This window comes from Osmerus eperlanus, chromosome 8 (assembly GCF_963692335.1).
Source record: "Osmerus eperlanus chromosome 8, fOsmEpe2.1, whole genome shotgun sequence".
NCBI classification, from domain to species: Eukaryota; Metazoa; Chordata; class Actinopteri; order Osmeriformes; family Osmeridae; genus Osmerus; species Osmerus eperlanus.
The window spans coordinates 4,160,959-4,185,335 of NC_085025.1; the positions used below are offsets into that span (position 1 = coordinate 4,160,959).

The window sequence follows — 24,377 nt, forward strand, 5'->3', positions numbered from 1 at the left end:
GGGGAGACCTGATACACAACTCACACGAGAGACGGCCCATCTATCCACATGCGGAGGGGAGGGCAGGGGAGGGGAGGGCAGGGGAGGGGAGAGAACAACAACAACTACAAAAAAAGAGAAGATGGACGAAGGGTGATAGAGAGACAGAGAGATAGAGTGATGAGGGGTAGCGACAGAAACAGATTGAAAGAGGGATTGAAGAGGTGGAGAAAGAGAGAAGAAAAGATAAGACACAGTGGAATTGACAGCATCAGGGGACAGTGGCTTAAGTGGAGGATCAAAGGGACAAATGCTTCTCAGGCCCTACGGCCGGTCTGTAATGGGAGGTCTGGAGCACAGGGACAGAGCCAGCTTCCTGCTGCTCCACCAGCCTGACACTCACAAACCTGTATCTAACCACACACTCACAAACCTGTATCTAACCACACACTCACAAACCTGTATCTAACCACACACTCACAAACCTGTATCTAACCACACACTCACAAACCTGTATCTAACCACACACTCACAAACCTGTATCTAACCACACACTCACAAACCTGTATCTAACCACACACTCACAAACCTGTATCTAACCACACACTCACAAACCTGTATCTAACCACACACTCACACACCTGTATCTAACCACACACTCACAAACCTGTATCTAACCACACACTTACAAACCTGTATCTAACCACACACTCACAAACCTGTATCTAACCACACACTCACAAACCTGTATCTAACTACACTCTCACAAACCTGTATCTAACCACACACTCACAAACCTGTATCTAACCACACACTCACAAACCTGTATCTAACCACACACTCACAAACCTGTATCTAACCACACTCTCACAAACCTGTATCTAACCACACACTCACAAACCTGTATCTAACCACACACTCACAAACCTGTATCTAACCACACACTCACAAACCTGTATCTAACCACACACTCACAAACCTGTATCTAACCACACACTCACAAACCTGTATCTAACCACACACTCACAAACCTGTATCTAACTACACTCTCACAAACCTGTATCTAACCACACACTCACAAACCTGTATCTAACCACACACTCACAAACCTGTATCTAACCACACACTCACACACCTGTATCTAACCACACACTCACAAACCTGTATCTAACCACACACTCACAAACCTGTATCTAACCACACACTCACAAACCAGTATCTAACCAAACACTCATAAAACCTGTATCTAACCACACACTCACAAACCTGTATCTAACCACACACTCACAAACCTGTATCTAACCACACACTCACAAACCTGTATCTAACTACACTCTCACAAACCTGTATCTAACCACACACTCACAAACCTGTATCTAACCACACACTCACAAACCTGTATCTAACCACACACTCACACACCTGTATCTAACCACACACTCACAAACCTGTATCTAACCACACACTCACAAACCTGTATCTAACCACACACTCACAAACCTGTATCTAACCACACACTCACAAACCTGTATCTAACCACACACTCACAAACCTGTATCTAACCACACACTCACAAACCTGTATCTAACCACACTCACAAACCTGTATCTAACCACACACTCACAAACCTGCATAAAAGAAACATGGGCGAAACACACACGCCGACACATAAAATATCCGCTTTCTCAGGGTATTTTCTGCATAATAGCACGTCTTATCTGAAAAATAAATATCCGCCTTATACACCTGCCTTGTCTAAAGAAATAAATGTCGGAGCAGAATAAGTAGGCATTATCCCAAGGACCTGAGTCAATCTGGGAGCTGTCATTTGTAATCTGGGCATCAGTTAAATTCAGTGGAGATAGACAGGGATCTTACAGCAGACCCCTCATATTCAAATTGACAATCTGTGTACCCTGTCTGTCTCACTTCTTTTCAATCAATTACCACCACACAAACGTTCACGCCCTTGCACACACTCCGTGTTACACACACACACATACACACCATCTGACAGACAGTTTTAAATTTCTGCAGACATCATTTACCCATCAGAAAACCCACCCTGAAAACTTTAATTACTGTACAGGGGATTGAAAAACTCAATTTGCATAAAATTCTCTACAGAGAGAATGTTGAACAGATGTGTGGTGAGTGTTCTGGAACAAAATGGCTGCCATACATCATTAAGGTGTGTGCCACACAGTTGTGATGATGATAAAGTAAAGCGATGCCTTTAAAAGCACTTAAAAGCCACTGTAAGTCATTAAAATTAGGAATATCTTAATAGTGAACTCTCATCATTAACACAGCAGTTAAACGAAAACTGAAGAAAGTATTGCATTTAAGCAGGGGTGAAATGGGACAGTAATTCTTCCCTGAAATCTCAGATACACGATTGTCTCTCTATGAGCCTCTCAGGTTTGTGGAAGCCAGTTTTTATTGTCTTCTATATACTTAGTAATGGGGGGTTGGTGATTATGCCCTCCTGTGAGAATATTCTGGCATCATTTGGTTTTGGTTCTTTTCATTGAGCAGAATGCTATATTCAAAGCAAAATACAGTACAGGGGGATTTGATCCTTAGAGCTCTGCAGTCAACTGCTCCAACCACTAAGCTATACCCTACCTTCTAAATCAATGAACATAATAAGGCCCTGATGAGGCCCAAACTTGGCTCTGAGGACGAACGTGTTTGCAGTCCAGTACAGCAGCCCCCTTTCAGGCCCGAAAGCAGCAGCACAGAGATCCTCCCCCAGTCCAGCCCGTACGTAACCTCAGCTCACGTGCCTCAGATGCACCACATCCCACCCCTGTCTGTTTACCTGTGACCGTGAAGGTGCAGCGGCCCGCCCCGGCCTCGTTGATGACGTCGCAGGTGTACACGCCCCAGCCGTCGCGGTTCAGGCTGCGGACGGTGTGCTCCGACTCGTCCCGCTGGTCCACAAAGTGGCCGGCGTTGAGCAGGCGGTTCCCCAGACGCCACTCAAAGCGGAGCACCCTGGACGGGTGTGCCCTCAGGACCCTGCACGTCAGCACCACGGGCCGGCCCAGACCCTGACGCACCTCCAGCGCCACGGGCTCCACCGACGGAGGGTCTGCAGGCAGAGAGAGGGGGGGAGGGAGGGATGGAGGAAGGGGACAGATTCAGACTGTGTAGGGTCCGAGAGGGAGAGACGTAGATTTAGACGAGAGAGAGAGAGAGAGAGAGAGAGAGAGAGAGAGAGAGAGAGAGAGAGAGAGAGAGAGAGGCATAGACCGGGGACTGTTGTTTTTCTTCAATTTCTGGCTTTTCCAGGCTGAATGGAAAACATGAAATAATCATGGATATATCATAAGCAAGTGTGAGGACAATCAATTAGTTGAAAACCACAGCAAAGTGTAAAAGAGAGTCTGTCACGCACCACAGAGAACTGGCCAATGAATGACAAAGTGCATCTCAAAACTGGAAAATTAATAAGCTATTTAAGAATCTGCCTACTCTGTCTCTTCTTGCACAGACGACCTCTTAGTGAATTATTCACCTGATAATCTCCACCAAGGGTCTAGGGCTGACACTGCCCTGGTAGACCTCTGATTTGCATGTGTGTGTGTGTGTGTGTGTGTGTGTGTGTGTGCGTGCATGAGAAAGCACGTGGCTATGAATAACTTGCTTTCTTAATGATGCTCGATTTTGACAATCCCGTACAGATGCTTGACAGAAGTCACAGCAGGGTTTTAAAACAACAGCAAGCGCTTAGAGGGGAATCAGAATAACACACAAGCCTCTTCATTGCCTGGAATTAGCATATGCCAGGCGGGGGGGTAGGAGGCTGTCGTGCTACGGGAGGCTGGACTGAGTGGAAGCTCTGGGCCTGGAAGAGCAAGGGCGTGCTTCAAATCTCCCATGCTGAGATGATCCTAATCCACAAGAACGCTTTGCTGTCATGCCCTCAAGGCCTGTCCTCAGCCAACAGCTACTGCTCGAATCAATACTTTACACCATTAATTGCAAACCCTAAGATGACTTGCTGGCTGGGCGGAGATGTCAGATATAAGGGGAACTCCCTTCCCCTTCAAAAGGAGAGGCCGGAAGTCGGCCGCCCCAGGTGAGCGGGGGGGTTTCTTTTTATGGCGGTTGAGAGAAAGCGAGGTGTCTTGAGATGAAGGAGCATCTTGTCGTCTGGTGATGTGCACGCCAGCGTGCAGAAAACACCTTTCATCTCCGCTCAATGGAACCACAAACACTACATACCTCAGACGAACCAGGGCTGTGCTCTTACCCAGGAAAATGGCTCCTCTCTGCTACTTAAGGAGGGGTGTGAATCGTTACTTATTACATTAAAATTGCAGGCTTTTCCGCGGCTGAAATATTACGCCCCGCGCCGTGGCCTCTCTGTGTGGCACTTGACCGAATTGCGGTAAGTGCAGTTTCATTCGTAGCAGACGACTAACGCCAAGACTGACAACAACGCAGAAGGAAACTTCTTCTTCTTCTTCTTAAGCTTCTTATGCAACGCTGCAACGTTGTAAAGGCGGCGCCACCACCCCCGCTGTCAGAGGGCTCTAAAGGAGCTGCACTCCCTTCCCTCACTCCCTCCCTCCCCCTTCCTTCCTTCCTTCCCTCCTTCCCTCCCCCATCCCTCCCCCCTCCCTCCCTCCCCAGCACGTGTGACAGGGGGCTCGTGTGTGGTGAGATATTCCCTGAGCACGGTGCAGGCTGCTCAGCGAGGCAGAGAGGGCGGTTATGACGCCGGGTTGCTGCGTGTCAGAGGTTCAGGGAACAACCGAGGCTGGAGGATGTAATCCATCACCAGACACTGGTGGATAACTTGACAGTTACGAGGAGGAGAACAACACTAAAGAGGAGGCTGTGTTCTCTGGTTCATAAAGGCTTCAATCAGAAGAAAAGGACATCGGACGTAATAGAATCAATGATGATACTAACAATACCATGCAATAGTGGATTGAGAAAAGCGCCTTCCTGCATGTCTCAGAACACATTATGCGTACACATAGAATCGAGAAACACCCACAGAATGTTAGCAAGATCATGTGGTCAACCATGCGCTGTATTGCCAGGCAGACAACATTCCACTATGTGACTGGTTCGGGTTCTTTCTCCATCTCTCCCTCCCACCCTCTCTCCATCTCTCCTTCCCACCCTCTCTCCATCTCTCCTTCCTACCCTCTCTCCATCTCTCCCTCCCACCCTCTCTCCATCTTTCCCTTCTCCTCTCCCCCTTTCCCTCCACTCTCCTCTCCTTCTTTCTCTCTCCATCTCTCCCTTCTCCTCTCCCTCCCTCGCCTCTCTCCATCCATCTCTCAGCCCGTGGCTGTTTCCCCTCATGGCTCAGTGCTCTGCTGGTGTGACATCAGGGCTTCACACCTCCTTGGAAGAACAGATTTATTTGGTCTATTCCTCTCTATTCTACCTCCAACGGAGCAGGCACCAGAGGCATGTCACGTGTTCCTCCCCCCTCCTGACTTCCCCCCCATGCTCAGCGCTCCTCCCAAGGTTTCTTCCATTTTTTTTTCTCCTGTTGAGAGTTTTTTGGGAGTTTTTCCTTGTCTTCCTTGAGGGTTTAGGTTGGTTGAGGGGCAGTTCTATGGGCATATGTGAAGCCCTCTGTGACATGCTTGCGTGTAAAAAGGGCTATACAAATAAATTTGATTTGATTTGATTTGACTCAGCGGACCGGAGTGTGGGGAACATCTAACCGTCTTTGAAACACAAGGGAGCCAAACCATTCTTGTGTCAGAGCAACTTCTGCACAACAAGGCTGCTTTCAAAATTTACTTCTGACACAAGGAATGACATTCACTGCAAACTGTTGAATAGTAAATTATAAGCTGGGTTTAACTTCATAATGAGGCTCAATGAATAATGCAGAGTTGCTAGTTGCAAACTAGCTTTGCTATGCATCTATGCCCACTCCGCGAAGACCCCCAAATATGAACGAGGAGCAGCATCGTAATTATCATATTGTTATTAAACTTTTATCATAATTTATGAACTGAAAAGTATACAATTAATGCTAATCAATGTACACTTTTGGGCGAGAGTGCTGGCTTCGTAGCGCACTGGATGGAACTAATGGATTTACCTCAGGCCTTGGCTGGGATATAAATTACCCCTGCGCGGCCCACTGCTGAGTCCTGTTTACAACCGACATGTTCGCTGACCTTTGCGCATCGTTCGACGCGGCTGATCAATTCAATATTGTTCTATGAAAATGGGTTATTAAAATATCAGCCCCGAATTTAGTCCTCGCTGTAATGTAGGAAGATTAATTTGCCTGCGCTGGTTCGGGTGGGGCGATAATGCGATTCACGTTAGAGTGGGCCCCGGGGGCTGGGAACGCAGACTTTATTGGCGCAGAAAGGGAATTTAATTAAAAACAATAATCATATAATTCCATCCATTACTTGCTCTTTTTCTCCCAGACAACAGCTCTTTATCTGGCGCGTCTGTTTGATGTGTGTCAGTTAGCGAGGCTCTGGCTCGCAGCGAGCGAGGCGTGTCTGGGAGAGAGGTGCCACGCGGAGCCCTGGGAGAGGCAGGAGCTGGGCTCCCTGGACAGAGCACGTCCAGGCAGCCAGCAAGCGCACCCCAGGTGGGTCTAATCCTGACAGACGGACGCACGGAAGTCCTGCCGGGGACAACTCTCCAGCCCTCCTCCATCCTCACTCCTCCTTCCACTCCTCCTTCCACTCCTCCTTCCACTCCTCCTTCCACTCCTCCTTCTCCTCCCATTCCACTCAGGGCCACTTGGAGACAGTTTTACTAACAACATCAGGGCTTCACAGCTGGGGATTTGGCCTTCTGTGTTTCTATTAGAAGGAATGATTTTCCCGAGCAGACGTCTCCAGATCCCCCCTCCCAGCTTGGCCCCGGACGGCTGACAGATGCAGGTTTTTACATATCAAAGCTGTTGACTCGCCAGAGCGGTTCCTTCATGCCTCTAATGCTCTTTGCTTCAGAAGACTGTACCTCGGCCCCTTGATCGAGTTACTAAATGCGGCTTTGCGCATGGCTCGCCACCAAAGGCGTCTGGCTCACGCTGTGGCCTGGAGATGCAGACGAGGAAGGCATCTCAGAAGGGTTTGGCTAGCACCCACACAGGGGGAACCAGGCCAGCGAGCGGCATGGAGATAAAGAGAGGAGGGGTGGAGGAGAGATGTAGGAGGGGTGGAGGAAAGGAGGGGTGGAGGAGAGATGTAGGAGGGGTGGAGAAGAGATGTAGGAGGGGTGGAGGAGATATGTAGGAGGGGTGGAGGAGAGATGAAGGAGGGGTGGAGGAGAGATGAAGGAGGGGTGGCGGAGAGATGGAGGAGGGGTGGAGGAGAGATGAAGGAGGGGTGGAGGAGAGATGGAGGAGGGGTAGAGGAGAGATGTAGGAGGGGTGGAGGAGAGATGGAGGAGGGGTAGAGGAGAGATGTAGGAGGGGTGGAGGAGAGATGAAGGAGGGGTGGAGGAGAGATGAAGGAGGGGTGGAGGAGAGATGGAGGAGAGGTGGAGGAGAGATGTAGGAGGGGTGGAGGAGATATGTAGGAGGGGTGGAGGAGAGATGAAGGAGGGGTGGAGGAGAGATGAAGGAGGGGTGGCGGAGAGATGGAGGAGGGGTGGAGGAGAGATGAAGGAGGGGTGGAGGAGAGATGGAGGAGGGGTAGAGGAGAGATGTAGGAGGGGTGGAGGAGAGATGAAGGAGGGGTGGAGGAGAGATGAAGGAGGGGTGGAGGAGAGATGGAGGAGAGGTGGAGGAGAGATGAAGGAGGGGTGGAGGAGATGGAGGAGGGGTAGAGGAGAGATGTAGGAGGGGTGGAGGAGAGATGAAGGAGGGGTGGAGGAGAGATGAAGGAGGGGTGGAGCAGAGATGGAGGAGAGGTGGAGGAGAGATGAAGGAGGGGTGGAGGAGAGATGGAGGAGGGGTGGAGGAGAGATGAAGGAGGGGTGGAGGAGAGAGACAGAAGGGGGCGAGGGAGACACAAGTGAACAATGGCAGGAGGACAGGACGAGAACAAGAGGTGCTATTGTAGCGGTTGTGTACTCCTCGTGCGTTGTGTTTTGATGGCACCAGTTGTATGTAACAGACGTGGTCGTGCTCCATCAGAGGGTTCACTTGGCCAATGGTTGCTCCCACCGGGAGTCGAACCTGCCACCTCTGGCATCCCAAGCGCGACCACTACCAGCTACGCCAAAGAAAAGCTAGCTATTCATTGACGTGGGTGGCCTGTTACATACTTGAGGAGTGAGTTTTCACAGATTAACACCGGCTACACTGAACGAGAGACGACGTTCGCCAGGGTTACAACCCACCAGCTAGTGAGATGCACATTTCCTAAACTCTGACCGAGCGTTAATATTATCCTTTTTCTAAAAGGAGAATTTCCTCTGAGATTTAGTCATAAAGTAGCTGCCCAACTCCTTCAGAATTAGCTGTTTCTGTTCCAATGGAAAGCAAAGTGAGTATTAATGCCAGCTATAAAGTTAACACACTAAGAGATGAATAGCGAGTGTCAGAATGATTGATTTATCAGCGGTGCACATTTTAAACCTCCATTCATGCTGTTCTGCACCCTGCATCTAGGAGTAGAGAGCTGGTGAGTGACACCAGACCACAAAAAAAAAAACAATTCAGTCAGCAGAAGCAGAACATACTGCACCCAAGAGTTAGAGAGACAACAAGGCTGGACTTTGACAGTTTTCTTTTTAAAGAATAGATCGAATGGTCCTTATCGGTCCCTTCTGTATGGCCTGACCACCTCTCCTAGCTCTCAGCGTTGCTGACAACCATCACACCTCACAGCTGACCCTGCTCTGTCTCCATGGTGACAGGACAGGGTACAGAACCAGTATGTGATGGAAGCTGACCAAAGCATATAAAAAATTTAATTTAAAAAAAGCTTTTCACTAAATGTGTTTTATAGGTTTTGCTTTTAATTTTTTATTGACCTTGATTTTTATTTTTAAACTTTGATTCTTTTTAATTTGTATTACTATATGCTTTAAATATAAAGTGCAATACAATTAAAATGTATTATTATTATTCCATCTTAGGGTCAGCAGTAAAACAGGGGGGCGAAAATTATGTTCTCTATTCATTTAAGGCAGGAGGTGGGGGGGTCTCTGGTTCAAGATAAACCATTAGTAATAAAGTTGTGTTTATTTTCTTCTCCCAAGAACACAGTTTTTCTAATCCTGGATTTAACTGGAGCATCATTATAAAGACACCTGTAGCCTCTTGAGCAACACACTAAGCTATGCCTGTAGTGTTGTCTGGCTTTCATACTGGTGGTAAATAAAGTGTCTTACTACTGCAGAGAGTGTGATTATGAATCCGGAAAACAATGGTTAAAATGTACTTCATTTCATACATGATGAATATTTGTGTTTCATGGTGAATATCTTCCGTACAAATTGCTTCGGAAATAGTTCAGAGCATTTAGTTTTGAAAAAACCTTTTATGTAGTGTATGCCGTTATTAGTTTGTAGTGTCTGAGGAGGATAGCTATTTAACATCAAAGCTAGAGGATATTTTCATTTCCTCATCTTCTTCAAGAAACAAAATACACAATTTTGGTATTATGGGTGAATCTCCTTCAAGCGTTTCATCTTCGTTTCATCTGCATGTTTTCAGATGAAGGCAGCTGTATGGTGGCATCCGTGTATGCTGGCAAGCCTAAAAGATATTTTCATTAATGCGATTGATAGTAGAAGGTCGCTAAAAAGCTTCTGGACAGCCTTTGAGTTAGAGCTTGCTTGTTATCTTGTTTGCCTTTTTTCCAGATCTAATTGTGCAGCCCTCAGACAAATGGTATGTGGAATGAGAGTGTCCCTGATGCTTTCCAATAGCAAACTGGATCATTGTGACCTATTGCTGCTGGTGGAACACTAATGCACTCTTGGGCGGGGGTGGGCGTGGGGGGGGGGGGGGTGGGGGTGCAGAGGGGAGGAAGACAAAGAGTATCCATTTATCTTTACTCTGAACAGGAGAGAGGGGGGGGGGTGATGAACTCCTGTATCATCAATACAGTTCTCTTTGAATGTGCATTCACTAGAGTACAGGAATACAGGGGACACTGTACCAAGCTGGCATCAAAGTGATCCTGATGACACATCAACCTTGTTCACCAGTGCCACCCTCTGCTGCCCAACAACCCAATCGCTGCTCTGTATTATTTAATCAGAATTATCAGCTTTGCAGGAATAATTCCTTTGTTTACTATTTTATATCTGCGCCGGAGCACGGAAAATCCCCCAACATTTGCTGTGAGCTGTCATCGTTGCATAATCACAATCAATTTGCATAATCACAATCAATTTTGGAGGAATTCAGCACAGTTAGTGTTCCGGGCACATCACAACTGCCTTAATCGTCCTCACAGAGCCGAGTCTTTAATAGCTTAGTTCAGACGTGACGGCCTTGCCGCAGACAGCTACAGAGCACAAAAGAGACAAATATTTCCCTCATATTATCTTCTTCATTTCCTTGTGGTTCAGATGGCCTTAACATAGTGAATCTCTGCTCACCCAGGACACCTAAGAGGCATGACTCTATTTCACAGTGAAAGAATATAATTAAACAGTCCCAGTGATCAGTGATCAGTTGGGATAGTTTTGGATTAGGGAATAGATCTGTGAGTTGTTCTGCAGAAATATGCAGCTCAGCTAACTAATTAACTGGGCTGCTTAAAATCAACAATGGTTCTTGAGCCGTGGAAAACGTAAAAGTGCTGATGACAAAGGACCCATCTGAATTAATGGAGAACAGATCCAACTCTTCGCTGACTAAGTTTCCAATTTCCTATAATCACTTGCCAGAGAACGGCATGTATTCAGAGGGTGCCATGCACGGATCCCTTTAATTTCTCTCATTCTCTTTTCGGAGTATTTTCTCCCCAAAATAACTCCATTCCTGGAATGAGTGACATCACTTTGATTCGGCCTCTTTGATTTAAATATCCTATTCAAACCCGACATAAATGCATAGAAAATGAATACTGGTTGAATACATCAACATCTGCTTATTAATCGCTAAGCAGTCTCTGAATGTCACATCCTAAGGAGCGGGGTGGTGTTTGAATGGGAAAGGCTGACGGTGTGATCCCGGGGAAATGGACCACTCTCCCCCCTTCACCCTCTCCGCCCCGCCCCGCACACAAGCCCTAATCACTGGGGTTGGCCAGCATGTCATTTTGTGCCTCTGTTAGCTTAGCGATCACTCAGCTGTCTTCCCCTCTCCCAGGGCGCCAGGTGGGGGGAGTGGCATGTCCTGTGTGCCCCCAGACCTGACAGAGCCACCAGGGGACGGAGCTCATTCAAAACTCTCCCATTCAAAGGAAAGCTGGATGGATGTGGAGGGAGAGAGATAGGGAGAGATCCACTGGAGGTGTGCAGCAGACTGATAATCTCTTACCCTCACATGCTCTGCCACATAGAGCATGGCAGCTCACACTGTCCCGTCTTCTGAGAGAGAAATGCCAAACTTATTTGGTTTGTAGGCATGCACGGACACACACACACACACACACACACACACACACACGCACACACACACACACACACACCATTCTAGAGACTACTATTCATAAACGCACAATAACATACGTGCACACACACACACACACAATGGTCTTTAAACGCACTCCGACATTCAATACTCAAATTGTGCAATTTAAATAATTCAAATAATAACACACATGTACACGCATACACATTCTATACTCACATTGTACTATTTAAATGGCATGAACAATAACACACACGTGCACACATTCTATTCTCAGAGTGCACTATTCAACATAAAACACACGCACACACACAACCACACACAACCACACAGGCACATACACAACCACACACACACACCACATTCTGTACTCACACTGCACGATGAGCTCCACCACCGCCTCCCTGGGTTTGACGTTGAAGCCGTTGTACTGGCTGGTCTGGCAGCGGTAGGAGCCGCTCATCTCCCGCGACACGTTGACGATCCGCAGCACGCCGTCGTAGCTCTCCGAGTGCATGCTGCCGTCCGCCATGGGCACCTCCTTGTCCGCCCGAGACCACAGAATGATGGGCTTGGGCTTCCCTGAAACAAGGCACTCCAGCTCCACTGTGTCCCCTTCCCGGGCCACCAGGGGCGACTTGCCCCGGGGGACTGTCAGGTTGGGGGGAACTAAGAAAGAGAAAAACAGAGGAGGGACTGATATGGGGCTCTAGAAAGTTGGCTGGCGGGGTAAGAGGGAGGGGTCGACCGGGGGGATGGGGGGTGGAGAGCGGCGAAGCGAATGAGCGTCCATGTTGCGATGGATGCGTGTTTTTATTTATTTATTTTTTATTAGTGACACATTGGCTGGTGAGGAGAGAGAGCATGCAGACTCTTGGAGAGATGGCTGGCAGCCTGCCTGTGGTTCTGGATGTTTACCGTACAGCCATCAAGCTGTTCAGCAGCAACAAGGTTATACGGAGGCAAGCGATGGAGGATGCGATGGAGGTCTGACACAAAGCAGAGGTCGTAGGAAACAATCGATGACGTGAATCCTTTCAGATCAGCTGGAGCTATTTTCATTCTCTTTAAAGTGCAGAGTAATGGAGTTAGAAAAGAAATAAGGCATTCTTTACTGCATTGCTCAAACGGTCTGCCATCCTAATCTTCATCACCATCACCCTTGTGACTTCACTGTCCTCATCATCATCCTCATCACCATCATCATTAACACAGCTAGTGTGCCCCTTCCACATCACTTCTGGATGTGCAGGCCCTCTCATCCTCTTTCTCTCCTCAATTCTCTGCCTAGTCATCCTCAGCTCTGCTGTCTTCTCTGCTCCTGAGTCTCCGATAACAGAAGTCAACAAATCTATTTAAAAACAGACGTCAAGAACGGCTAGGCCAGACTTACAATTAAAATGCTGAGAAAAAACCTCTTAACTGGTCATCTCCATTGGGGCGTAGGATGGATAGCTTTTCCTTGGATCACTAAACAAAGTTGCCGCTCCACAGTATAAATGGTTCGAGGCACTTTTGCAAGGCCAGCAGAAAGTGTATGTTGAATAATGAAAAAAGTGCAGAGAGTTAAAGGATATACTTGTTTTCCATTCATCGTGTGTGTGTGTGTGTCTGTGTGTGAGCGAGTGTGTACGCTTCAAAGTGTATGTGTGAGATGATCTCTGTGTGTGTGTGCGTGCACAGTATAAAAGTAAGTGGAAAGTGGCAGGTTGTAACAAGAACCATATATGTGATTCCTAATGTGGGGAGCTGGCCACATAAATGTGTTTAATTAGCAGCCTGACCTTAAAATACAGACTGTGTGTGTGTGTATGTGTGTGTCCATGAACAAACTTCAAAACCAAAGGCAGAGCTCAGATGGAAACAGCACTGCAGCCAACACCTACCAAACAGGACCATCTCTTTTCATATTGAAATGACAGTTTTTCAGCTGAACTCATACAGTAAACTTTTGTGATGATGAAATCACCAGCAATAACCTAGAAACACTAAACCCCGACTCCATCAGACCCAGTTCTCTCTACTTGCTGTTGGTATTCTGTCTGAATCCTTCCTAGTGTACAGTACCAGTGTAGTAAACTAACATGTTCACCAGTCCCTCACTAGCTATTAACATTTTCCCCACTTCCTCACTCGCATACTGGAGAAGTACACTAATATATTCACTCCTGAATGCTTGTCCTGATTGATCGTCTTTTCAAGTTTCATGTTTGGAAAATTCATTCAGCTCTGTGAAGAGGAAGTGATTAGAAAATTAGATATGAATCATTGATGTACCATCCACCGGTAAAACAGGCCAAATATTAGCATGACGCAACACACAACAACAGTTGTCCTTCTCACTTCTGTTTGTCACCGAACACAACACATTTTGTTCAGAGCATTTGTCATCTATGTGATGTACTTAGGTAAGCTATCCCTATTGAGTTTATTTTAGAGAGGGACAGTGAAGAGGTCCTTCACTGCAGCTATTAGCTAGTGGGTGAGAGTCTGTTAGGTCATTCAGAAAGTATGTAAATTATGGAAGCAAATCAGTGACGTTTTGAATTTTCAAACGCATTGAATACTTAATATTGAAACGTAAACACCACCGAATTTGTAGGTTTTCAATTCCCCTCTTTAAAATGAATAGATAAATTAATTTCAATAAAAAACAGGCCAAAAAATTAGATCCGAAAAACTTGCCAAAATAAATCTGATCCCAAATATTTCTGGCGAAAAAAAGTCTGAGGCTTTGTTTGGATCCAATTTTTGGGATCAGAATTTCACCATTTGGATTTCAGCAGCCTGAATTTTGTTCTATTTCAATTTCTGAAGCTTTCATTTTTTTTATTGAATTTTTGGGACCTGAATATTACTGTTCGAATTTGAGCAACCTGAATTTCCGAACCTTGAATCGTTTACATTTTAAAGAGGTGAATTCCAAACCAAAAAATGTATTTGCTTCCATAGTAAATCATCAGATAATCTGAGATTTATTCTAACTGAACACGTAAAGGATGAGAAGTCTCTAGGCTCTGTCTCCAGGAACCTGAAGGCAGACAGCCGAGGTTGCAAGTCAACAATAATAGCTCATCACCGGAAAGACTATAGACACAAGCAGTCCTTTGCTAACTATTCCTTGCAGCAAGGCAAAACCTACAGAAAAAATAACCTTAAAAATAGCCAAAACCTTAGTAGAAATGAAACCAGCAAAATGACCTCTCACTCCCTTTAACAGTTACATCCAGTGCGTGTTAAACCTCAAAAGACTAAACTTCCTGTGTTCAAAGCCTATTGCCCCACTTATTGAATCCCAAGACAAAAAGATGTAGGTAGGCAGCACAGGCAGGTGGGCTGGCGGGCCCCAATGAGGCCATTAGAGAGTGGACGCAAGGCACATTCACTGTGTACCCATCATTACACACATCCTCTCTATGGTCCAGACCAGGGAGCCAATTACAACTGTCAGGCCTTGGTTTTGGAAGGCCCCCTCTACCCATAATGACAGCCATTGCATCTGCTGCAATTGTTAGCTAAGGAATACAACATACATCCATAAATGCACGTACACACACACACAGGGAGGGAGGGAGGGAGGGATGGAGGGAGGGGCGAGAGAGACAAAGGACATGGGTGTCTGTGTGGGGAGTTTGATTTCCCAGCAGACCGCACCAGGCCTGGCAGGGTCGAACCCCTCTGAAAGGACCCAGCACGGCAGCCTGTTTCCAGGGTCTCAGCTGGGATGATTCCCCTTGTCTGGAGCCTGATTGCTGGAGCCTTCCAGAAGCAGCCATCCCCACTGCAACCAACACCAAGCACAGTGGGCAGACTGCAATGTCTGGCACTTAGTATTTTGATACAAACCAGGGGCCACAGCAAGCACGTCATCTTTGAAAATAGACAACAATTCTGCTGGGCCTCTGATTGAGTGATGTTACATCACAGCCTGTCACCATGGCAACACAGTGCCACTACCACTCTGGCAGCGAGTGTGTGTGTGTGTGTGTGTGTGTGTGGCTTTAGGCCGGTGAGTTGGTCTAACTGTGACAGGCCCCTGCTCCTATGAGCTTCTTGCCAGTAGGGACAGCCTGCGGTGCTCCCTACGGTGGATGGGTTTGTGTGTGTGTCAGTGTGTGCTTGTTTTTTGGTGTGTGTATGGGTGTGCTTTGAGTGTGTGTGAGTGTGTGTGTGTGTGTGAGTGTGTGTGGACCTACTGCGACAGATGAAGGTTGTCCGGGGAGGGCTCTGAAAGGCTTAGTGTTCTGATGGACTGCAGTGCCACAGCGCCAAGGGAGGCTAATGTCACCAGAAGAATCTGGAGCCCTTGTGGGGGCTGCCCTAAAGGATGCCATTAGGAGAGTATGTTTCTGTCAGATGGTCAAGCTGTGTGTGTGTGTGTGTGTGTGTGTGTGTGTGTGTGTACCAAACTCAGTATAAACTCTGTTCGTGTCTTGTGTTTCAAATTTTAGTCTATGAAGTGTACCGATACAAACAACAGCAGCACTCTGTCATTGAATAGTCACCATTGGTTACAGTAAATGTGTCATATTTCAGTGCAGTGCCTCTGCCCATGTGATGTGTACCCTTGTGATCAGTCCTGCTAGAGATCCCCATCACGCACGCCACCATCCATTACAGTACATACCACAACAGAAGTCATCAGCAACAGCCAAAGCCTCCCTTTCCTCCCATGTGAGTCGGACATGTCACCCACAATCCCCTTCACTGGGGTCAGACAACCTGACACTTCCAACAGCAGATCAACACAGACAACAGCCGGCAGCTATGACATTCTACAACAACAGCCCCAGATATGACTGTCACTCCAGTTAGAATCAGTGACATTCAGGTTCGTCTACGCACAGATAACTGGATGATTAAACTGAGCACAGGAGGGAGGGAGGGAGACAGGAAAAATGAATAGACAGAGAGAGAGAGAAAAGAGAGAGAGAGATAGAGTAGAGAGAAAGGAGAGATGGAGAGAGACAGTGAGAGAAAGTGAGAGAAAGTCAGAGAAAGTCAGAGAGAAAGAGAAGGTGGAGATGAAGAGAGGGGGTGGGGCTGAGAGACTGAAGGTCTAAGAAAGGTAGCACAAATTCATCTTAAACCAATTACAAGTAGTCTCCACCCCTGTATCTGCGTGGCCGGTGGCCCTACCTGCTGTTTGTTAATCCAGCACTGCGCTTTTCCTAATCAACCGAGCAGTTAATTGATTTGCCTAATTTAATAAGCAGAGTAATTCATTTGAGTGGGAAGAAGCCTTGTGCTACGATGTTGCCGATGTGGGTTGGTTACTGATTGAGATAGTCAACCAGGGAAGGACTCGTTGCTCAATCCTGAGAGGGAGAGAGAGAGAGAGACACGAGACACGAGAATGAACGAATGAATAATTGTAGGGTTGCCTGCTGGTACTGTATGGTCCGTGTATACTCATATACATGTTGTGCTGTTGACTTTTGCTTCACTGGAGACTGACTGGAAGTCTGTCCCTTCCAAAGAGGCTTACATTAACCAGCTTCCGTCATAAATCTCTCCCTAATCATGTTTGGATGTTCACCAGTCTCATTTTAAGACGATTCTCTAATTTGAATCTAGACCTCATTAAGTGTCAGGAGTCAAAGCAGCGTCAAGACAGAAACAGAAGGAGAAACAGAAACCTGACTGAGCTGGGAAAACTTGCTCATCCTGTGTCGATCCAGTTTGTCATCACACACGTTTAACAGAATGGCTAATGAGAGGATAAATCTCACTGTGTCTGGGATTCAAGCTTCCCTCCCTCTCTCCCTCCCTCTCTCTCTCCCTCTTTTACATCTTCATTTAAAGGAAAACCCCCAAAATGAAGATGGATTACCTTTTACTCCAACTTATAAAATTGGAGGAGTCTGTTCTGATACTCCGGCGTACTGTAATATGTCTTTTCTCCAGGTGGTGTCAGATAGAGAGATCTGGGCTGGGGTTTGGATAGTACTCATGAATAAAGCATTAGCCTTGGATCTCAGAGTACCCAAAAGAGAACAGAACTGGGCTGTTAATGAGTCTGTGCTGATTGTAAATATTAGCACTATTTTGTGGGAAGATATAATGAAATCTGTTTAAAAGAAAGTAGACAGACAACGAATCTTCTCGTTCAGCGAGGGGCTGTGAGCTTTGGAAACCAGACGGGGGCTGGTTCGATGTTTCAGTTTCTGCAGTGGGTTGACCCGGGGCTGGGGAGAGGCGGGAAACACAGACAGCTCTGTCTGGGGATCGATGGCAAGGAAAATACGGCCAGTTTGGTGGAGCACAGAGGACTGTAGCTTTGAGCAGCTATGCATTCGGAGGTTACAGTCCGAGAGAGCTGAGGCTGGAGATTCTTGAGGCTCAATCTCTTTTCGAACACTTTGCCAGCATGAAATCATGTCAGACCTGCAGAGTAACCTCTTCTAAATGCGTTTATTAAGACTTCTAATTGCTGCTGCGCTCCCCCGCTTCAGGAGGGCGACAGGAGGGGAACAAAGTCTTCCCTTAGTTACCCCAAAACAGACAGCAGGAGGGAGAGGAGATCCATGCAGAGCCCCCTCTGCACACAGCCGAACCCTTGGCTACCTAGGTGACCAGTGATTCCAACAGCATCCGTTTCTGATCCTGAAACCCTTTGAAAACAACTACAGCCCACAACATCACAAAGGCACTGCCCTTAAATCACATTTCAGCAATTCAAGCCCTTTCAAGTGATATGATAATCCCAAAGACAGCTGTCTTGTCCTGTTTTTTTACTTTAAAGAACCTGTGTTTGTGCATGGGCTGGCCTGGCCCAGACACTCAGAGAGAAAGGCTGCACTACTTAAAAGATAATGAGGAAACCAACACGGCAGGTACGATTGATCCCACTGTTTTATAGCATGGGGGATTATCAAAGGATTATCTAGTGCTAATTATGCACGAAGGTCGACAACAGGCTTTCATGTTGCTACTGTGAGTGGCAGGAAGGTGTGTGTGTGTGTTGTCACAGAGGGGTGTACAGAGCGAGGGGCTCGCTTACAGTGTGTGAGTTTGACGATCACACGCCTATGCAACCCGAGACGAGCGCTCAGAATGTCTGAACTGAGCTGAATCCTCAGACATGCGCTCCGTCAGAAACTTACACTTACACACACAAGCATTCCCATCCTCATTTTCATGGTGAAAAAGCAGCGACCACAAGGGGAAACCGGGTCTCCGAGAGGGGGAAACCGGGTCTCCGAGAGGGGGAAACCGGGGTCTCCGAGAGGGGGAAACCGGGTCTCCGAGAGGGGGAAACCGGGTCTCCGAGAGGGGGAAACCGGGTCTCCGAGAGGGGGAAACCGGGGTCTCCAAGAGGGGGAATCCATCTCCTGGACAATCCTCAGAGATCCGACCGAAGGTAGGAGGAACGTCATCAGCATTACAAAGTGGACATTCCTAATCAGAGCGTGTTACTGGGAAGGGATCGATCGGGCGGTATCCTTGACGACGGCGTCCTGTTATGAGGTAATTGACGGGGACTCTGGACTAGTTCACGGTGGGTCACTGATTGACCCCATTCTGTTGATTACTGATCCATTTTCGCCATCACGTCTGGGAGCAGCGCTCTGAACCCTTCCATCACCATCATCGTGCTAACCTGTGAAGACTACCACTCAACGCTGGACGTACGCCACATACCGGGACCAAACATGCATGGTCGTGATCTCTCGAAATCCAGCTGTCTCAAATGGTTCAACTCTTTCTCCTGTTTTCCACAACTGCCTGTTTTTGTTTTCAACAGAGTGCAGTTAAGGCCTACCCTCGTCAACATGCACTCTCACTGCCACTGCATGCTAATGTCGTCCATCTATTCGAAACAGCCAGACTCCCCTCCCGGGAACCTATGCTGCTCAATGAATGAGTCAGTCTTCTGATTGACATGCTGTATGTTGAATGTATGTCATGTTAGTCTGAATAATGGTAGTAACAGCCAATCAGATGAAGGGACAGGATGGATATTTAGTGTTACATTAGTTTAGTAGATGCGACGGTAGTGAAGTTCCTCTGGCTAACACACAGACGGAGGAATAGCTATAGTGTTTGTGTAACGTGTGTGGCTTAGTGTCTCAAGCACAATGTTTCATCACTTTTCACTGTACGTGGGTGAAGTTGGAACTGATGTCCCTATTCTGTAAGGCAATTATATTTTAATTTGTGCTGAACATTAATACATAATTTAACTTAGCCTTTAGCACTTTAACTCAGCCTTGAGTAACTCATTTTTGTTTTTGGAAGACATGTCTGTGTGTGTGTGTCTATGTGAGTGCTGAGGGAGGTGTATATTTGCCGTGATGGCGTCAATGTGTGAGACTCACCAGTAGTGGAGGAGATGTTGACGTCGATGCTGATCTCAGGGATGCCTCCTCCCTTGAGCGCCGCCACGCAGGTGTACGTGCCGAAGTCTGTGAACTTCAGATCGATGATGTCCAGGTTGGTGGTTCCAGGAGAGATGTCCGGGTCTGTCTGGGTGATCACCATTCGCTCCGAGCTACGCAGGGCCCGCCCATTCTTCAGCCAACCAAATGTCAGCTCTTCAGGGGGCGTCGCCTCCACCTGAACAACACCGATACAGACAGGGTTACCTTTAATCGTGTGTGTGATTTACATTTGTTAATTTAGCAGATACTCTCATGCAAAGTCGCATTCGTGGGACTCGAACCCTTGATCCGTCGTTCGCACCGCGTAACAATCTTCAGCTCCGTGAGCGAGGAAGTACTCCACCCCAGCTCCGTGAGCGAGGAGGTACTCAACCCCAGCTCCGTGAGCGAGGAGGTACTCAACCCCAGACGCAGTGCACACAAGACAGGCTGCAGCAATAACATGTTATCACAGGGAGCCATGCAGGATGGGAGGTGTACCTGGCAGGATATCTTGACCTCTCGTCCTATCTGGATGTTGTCATCATTGTGGTACGGGTCTGGGGTGATCCAGAAACGCCCCTTCTTCAGAGCTGTGGAAAGATTCACCATGACTATCCCGCCTGTTAAAACACACATCCTTCTTCGAAAAGAGGTACCGGTAGCGGAGATGCTGGAAGGTCAGGAAGAGGGTCAAACAATTTCATGTTTTTAAATTGATTCAGAAAGCAACTCCAAATTGTGGATGACACAGTGTGGTTTATGCTGATAAGGTTCAAATGCTTTCGTTAGGTTCAGTTTTGTACAATCACTGCTGACAAACACACACACACAGGCGTGCAAGCGCAAACACACACACACCAATGCATAGTTTGAGAGATACCTGACTATTACTAACCCAATTTAGTTCCAAAACTCAATTTCCGAATAACAGCTCATCTGAATGAAAAAACACAACAACAAAAAAAACAAGATAGTCTGATTTCATTATAATGCATGTTGTATTGTTTCCAAACCCTTCGCCTACAGTACCATTCATCTCTCCGGCATGAACCGACGCTGCCACACAATCTTTTCATCTAGCAATTCCCTGGTGACATTATCATATTCTGTTTGGCACAAGGAAAATGAAAACAAAACCTGCATGTCAGATTTAAACACAGGAAATTGAATGTGCAAAACATTGGCGATGCTGAGCAAAGCGGGGTTGGGGACTGGGGGGGGGTGGGGGTTCTCAGACTGAAGCCAGAGACTTCATGTCTTGAAATCAATGTCGGCAATCTTGTTTCTGACACACGTCAGGCCGATGTTAGCGCCACGTCAACCGAGCTGCCTCGCTACATAAAAGGGGGCTTTCAGCCTCCCTGTCACCATTAGCATGCGGTCATATATGACACACCTGCAGGGTTGTGGATCCCCTCCGGATGCAGGAAAGTACTGCTTTTAAAGTACTTCCATTGTTGCCATGGAAACAGTGTTGATGCCTCTATTATTATTTATTTTTATTTTGTTGCTATAACACACATCTCTATGACCTTTACTCATCAGACATCCGGCTTTTTGACAACCCACAATTCCATCCTTAAGGTCTCAGCTTTACACTAATAGGATCACACGAACGCTTGCTATGAATCTATTTTCTCTCAACATATACAACACACAGTTAAAACTACTTAGCATGCAGCTGTCATGGAAACACCTCGACAATGAATGCCCTTCAATCAGAGCACTTGTCAGACGTACTAGTGAACACCCCGTGCAGTACACATGGCTGTTCATACTGGCTGCAACAGAACAGCTTGACAGTTTTAAATGGGATTTTGTATCACGAACATTTGCACACACCGAGTGTATGTGTGTGTCTGTGTGTTTGTAAATGTGTGCGTTTTGTGTGTGTGTGTGTGTGTTTGTACATGTGTGTATGTGTGTATTGTAAGAGAGTGTGTGTGTAGGTGTGTGTGTAAGTTAGCTGTCACAGGTGACAGTGGATAAACGTTGTATAATATGCTCTACTCTCCCACCTCCCACAGGCTAATCCTAATACCTCCCTTTACTCAGGGCATTGAACCTGGATCTCAGCAAACACAACTTGCACATTAAACCAAGAGGACATTCTCATGGTCCTAATGTGAGATTTTGCTTTACACCCAAGACAAGGCAACATCACCAGAGTCCATTTATCAGACCACCTTCCCAGGTCATGTTATGAATCGTACTGGACTGTGTCTACAAAACAAAAACAACTCTATGTTCACTCCTGCGTCTCTCAGTGTAAAAGGTCTCCTCAGTTCCACCTCTACTCAGACAACCTGCTGCTCCTTCACTCTACAAGTTAACCTCACACACACCTGCACTCGCTCGCTCGACCAAGTTTGGTCTAAAACAAATGTTCTCGTCGTTTCCGCTCGTCTGGGAAGATCCGATACACACTTTCATTATTTTTCAGTCTGTTTTGTCAGTCTCATAGAGATAACCTTGTAGGTTCAGGTACAGTATAACTCACTACAGGAAAGAAAGGAGAGAAATGAGCATGAACTGCAGATGGCAGCTGTCTGTCCTCTTTGTTTCTCTCACTCTCTTTTCTCTCCCCGATAGGAGTTACAATACACATATGCGATACTCCAAGTCAGATCATCTAAGGTTTAGCTGAGAGAGGAACGCTTTGAAAAAAGAAGAGTGAAGTCACGAAGCCTCAGCTCGGCTTTCCCCTAAAAACAGTAAACATCCTCAACTCTGAACGAGTCGCGTTGGGGCACTTACATCATGTGGCACAGCAAGACCAGACACCAGCTTGAAGCCAACACTCGCCGCCCAGTCTTAACTCTAGCCTCAGCCTCGATCTGAGCCCCAGCCTCAGCCTCGATCTGAGCCCCAGCCTCAGCCCGAGTCCCATTGACAGCCCCAGCCTCAGCCTCGATCTGAGCCCCAGCCTCAGCCCGTGTCCCATCGACAGCCCCAGCCTCAGCCCGAGTCCCATCGACAGCCCCAGCCTCAGCCCGAGTCCCATCGACAGCCCCAGCCTCAGCCCGAGTCCCATCGACAGCCCCAGCCTCAGCCCGAGTCCCATCGACAGCCCCAGCCTCAGCCCGAGTCCCATCGACAGCCCCAGCCTCAGCCCCAGCCTCAGCCCCAGCAACATCTGACCTTGTTTCAGTGGCTTGAGGCCAACTTTAACTTCCCAGTACAGAATACTGTACCAGTGTCTTTCTGAGTATCCATGATCCATTCCTTAGCCTCCAGCCCAGCAGTGACTCAGCCAAACCCCCCCCCCCCTCCAGTACAGCAAACCCCCCCTCCAGTACAGCAAACCCCCCCCCCTACAGTACGGCACCGCTGGTCATGCCCCAAGCTGAGGAGACGTCCTCCTGCACGCTTCAACAACCACGTCCTGCAACCTCTGCCACCACTTCTCTTACTCTGCTCTCTCGTTGGACGACAGACAGAAACACAGCAGTTTAGGTAAGTGGGCTGACACTGGTCCTCTCGGGAGGACGGAAGCATCTGTGTGAGTGCTGTACCGTACACAGGCCTGAACAGCAGCATTAATGGAGGTCTGTTCGTGTACTTACGGTGCCCCGGTGTGACGTCTACCCGCTAAAAGGGACGTGTGTGTCAGCGCCAGTGGAGGACACAACGCTGTGATGTCACCGCGCACCTCCGCTTCCCCAAACAACCTCGGCAGTAGTCATAACCCTGTGCATCTTTAACGAGGGCTCCGCTCGCAAAACAGAACATTCCCATTTCTCGTCCGGCGAGTCGGAATGCGCCTCCTGTTCCGTCGCTTTACAGAGCCTCATTCATATGTTATGAGACCGCTGGAGGTTGTGTGTCCGTGGTCTGGTCGCGGCAACACGGAGGAAAAGGCTCGCTCACGGAAATGGAATCTGACTGGATCACAACAGCTGGCTGCGTTATCAGGTAGAACAATCCAGGCCAACTGGAGCGCGAGAGAAGAGGTGGTTTGCTAGTAACAGTACAGCACCCCAGCACTGTCCTGTAGTGACAGACTGTTGTAGACACACACACACACTCACACACACACACACATACACCCACACACAGTCAGAGCAGGTACAGAAATCCCACACTGTTTTAAGAGCATTCGGATTTCCTGAGAGCCACAGGCCCCAAACCAGAGTTAACACACACAAACATCCAAAGTGAATTATTGATGATATGGCTTTTGGAAGCTGGCTTCCTTTCATCGGCTTGAATGGTGCTGTCATCGAACTTCATCTGCGGACAACCGTGTGTGTGTGCGCGTGTGTGTGTGTGCGTGTCTACTTCTGTGCTTCTGTGTTTGAGGGGGTAGGCGTGAATAAGCAATAGGATCTGTGCCTTTAAATGGTATGCTCAAAGCACTTACTGTTCTTTCTAGCACAGCTGGCTTCACCCAAAATAAAAAAACGGGACAATAGATATTTTAGTTTTATATAGTAATTATTATATATATTCTACACCAGCTTTAGACAGTGCGACAATGCAGAGGTCACACTGACTACATTAAAAACATATATATTTGTATCCACACTCGTCAACTCCAA

At 47.4% G+C, this 24,377-nt stretch overlaps 2 protein-coding genes across 2 annotated transcripts in view; both read right to left on the reverse strand.

Annotated features, from left to right (window-relative positions):
* The window catches only part of LOC134025319 (solute carrier family 25 member 47-A-like), a 312,104-nt gene that overhangs the window by 64,621 nt on the left and 223,106 nt on the right, over positions 1-24,377 (reverse strand). The gene's annotated exons all lie outside the window — the stretch shown is intronic.
* The window catches only part of LOC134025176 (MAM domain-containing glycosylphosphatidylinositol anchor protein 2-like), a 96,393-nt gene that overhangs the window by 25,693 nt on the left and 46,323 nt on the right, over positions 1-24,377 (reverse strand). The window contains exons 7-10 of the mRNA XM_062468072.1: positions 20,335-20,426; positions 19,792-20,029; positions 11,846-12,139; positions 2,804-3,076 (exon numbers count right to left, since the gene is read on the reverse strand). Coding sequence (XP_062324056.1) covers positions 2,804-3,076; positions 11,846-12,139; positions 19,792-20,029; positions 20,335-20,426 — 897 coding nt within the window. The remainder of the gene's footprint in view (positions 1-2,803; positions 3,077-11,845; positions 12,140-19,791; positions 20,030-20,334; positions 20,427-24,377) is intronic.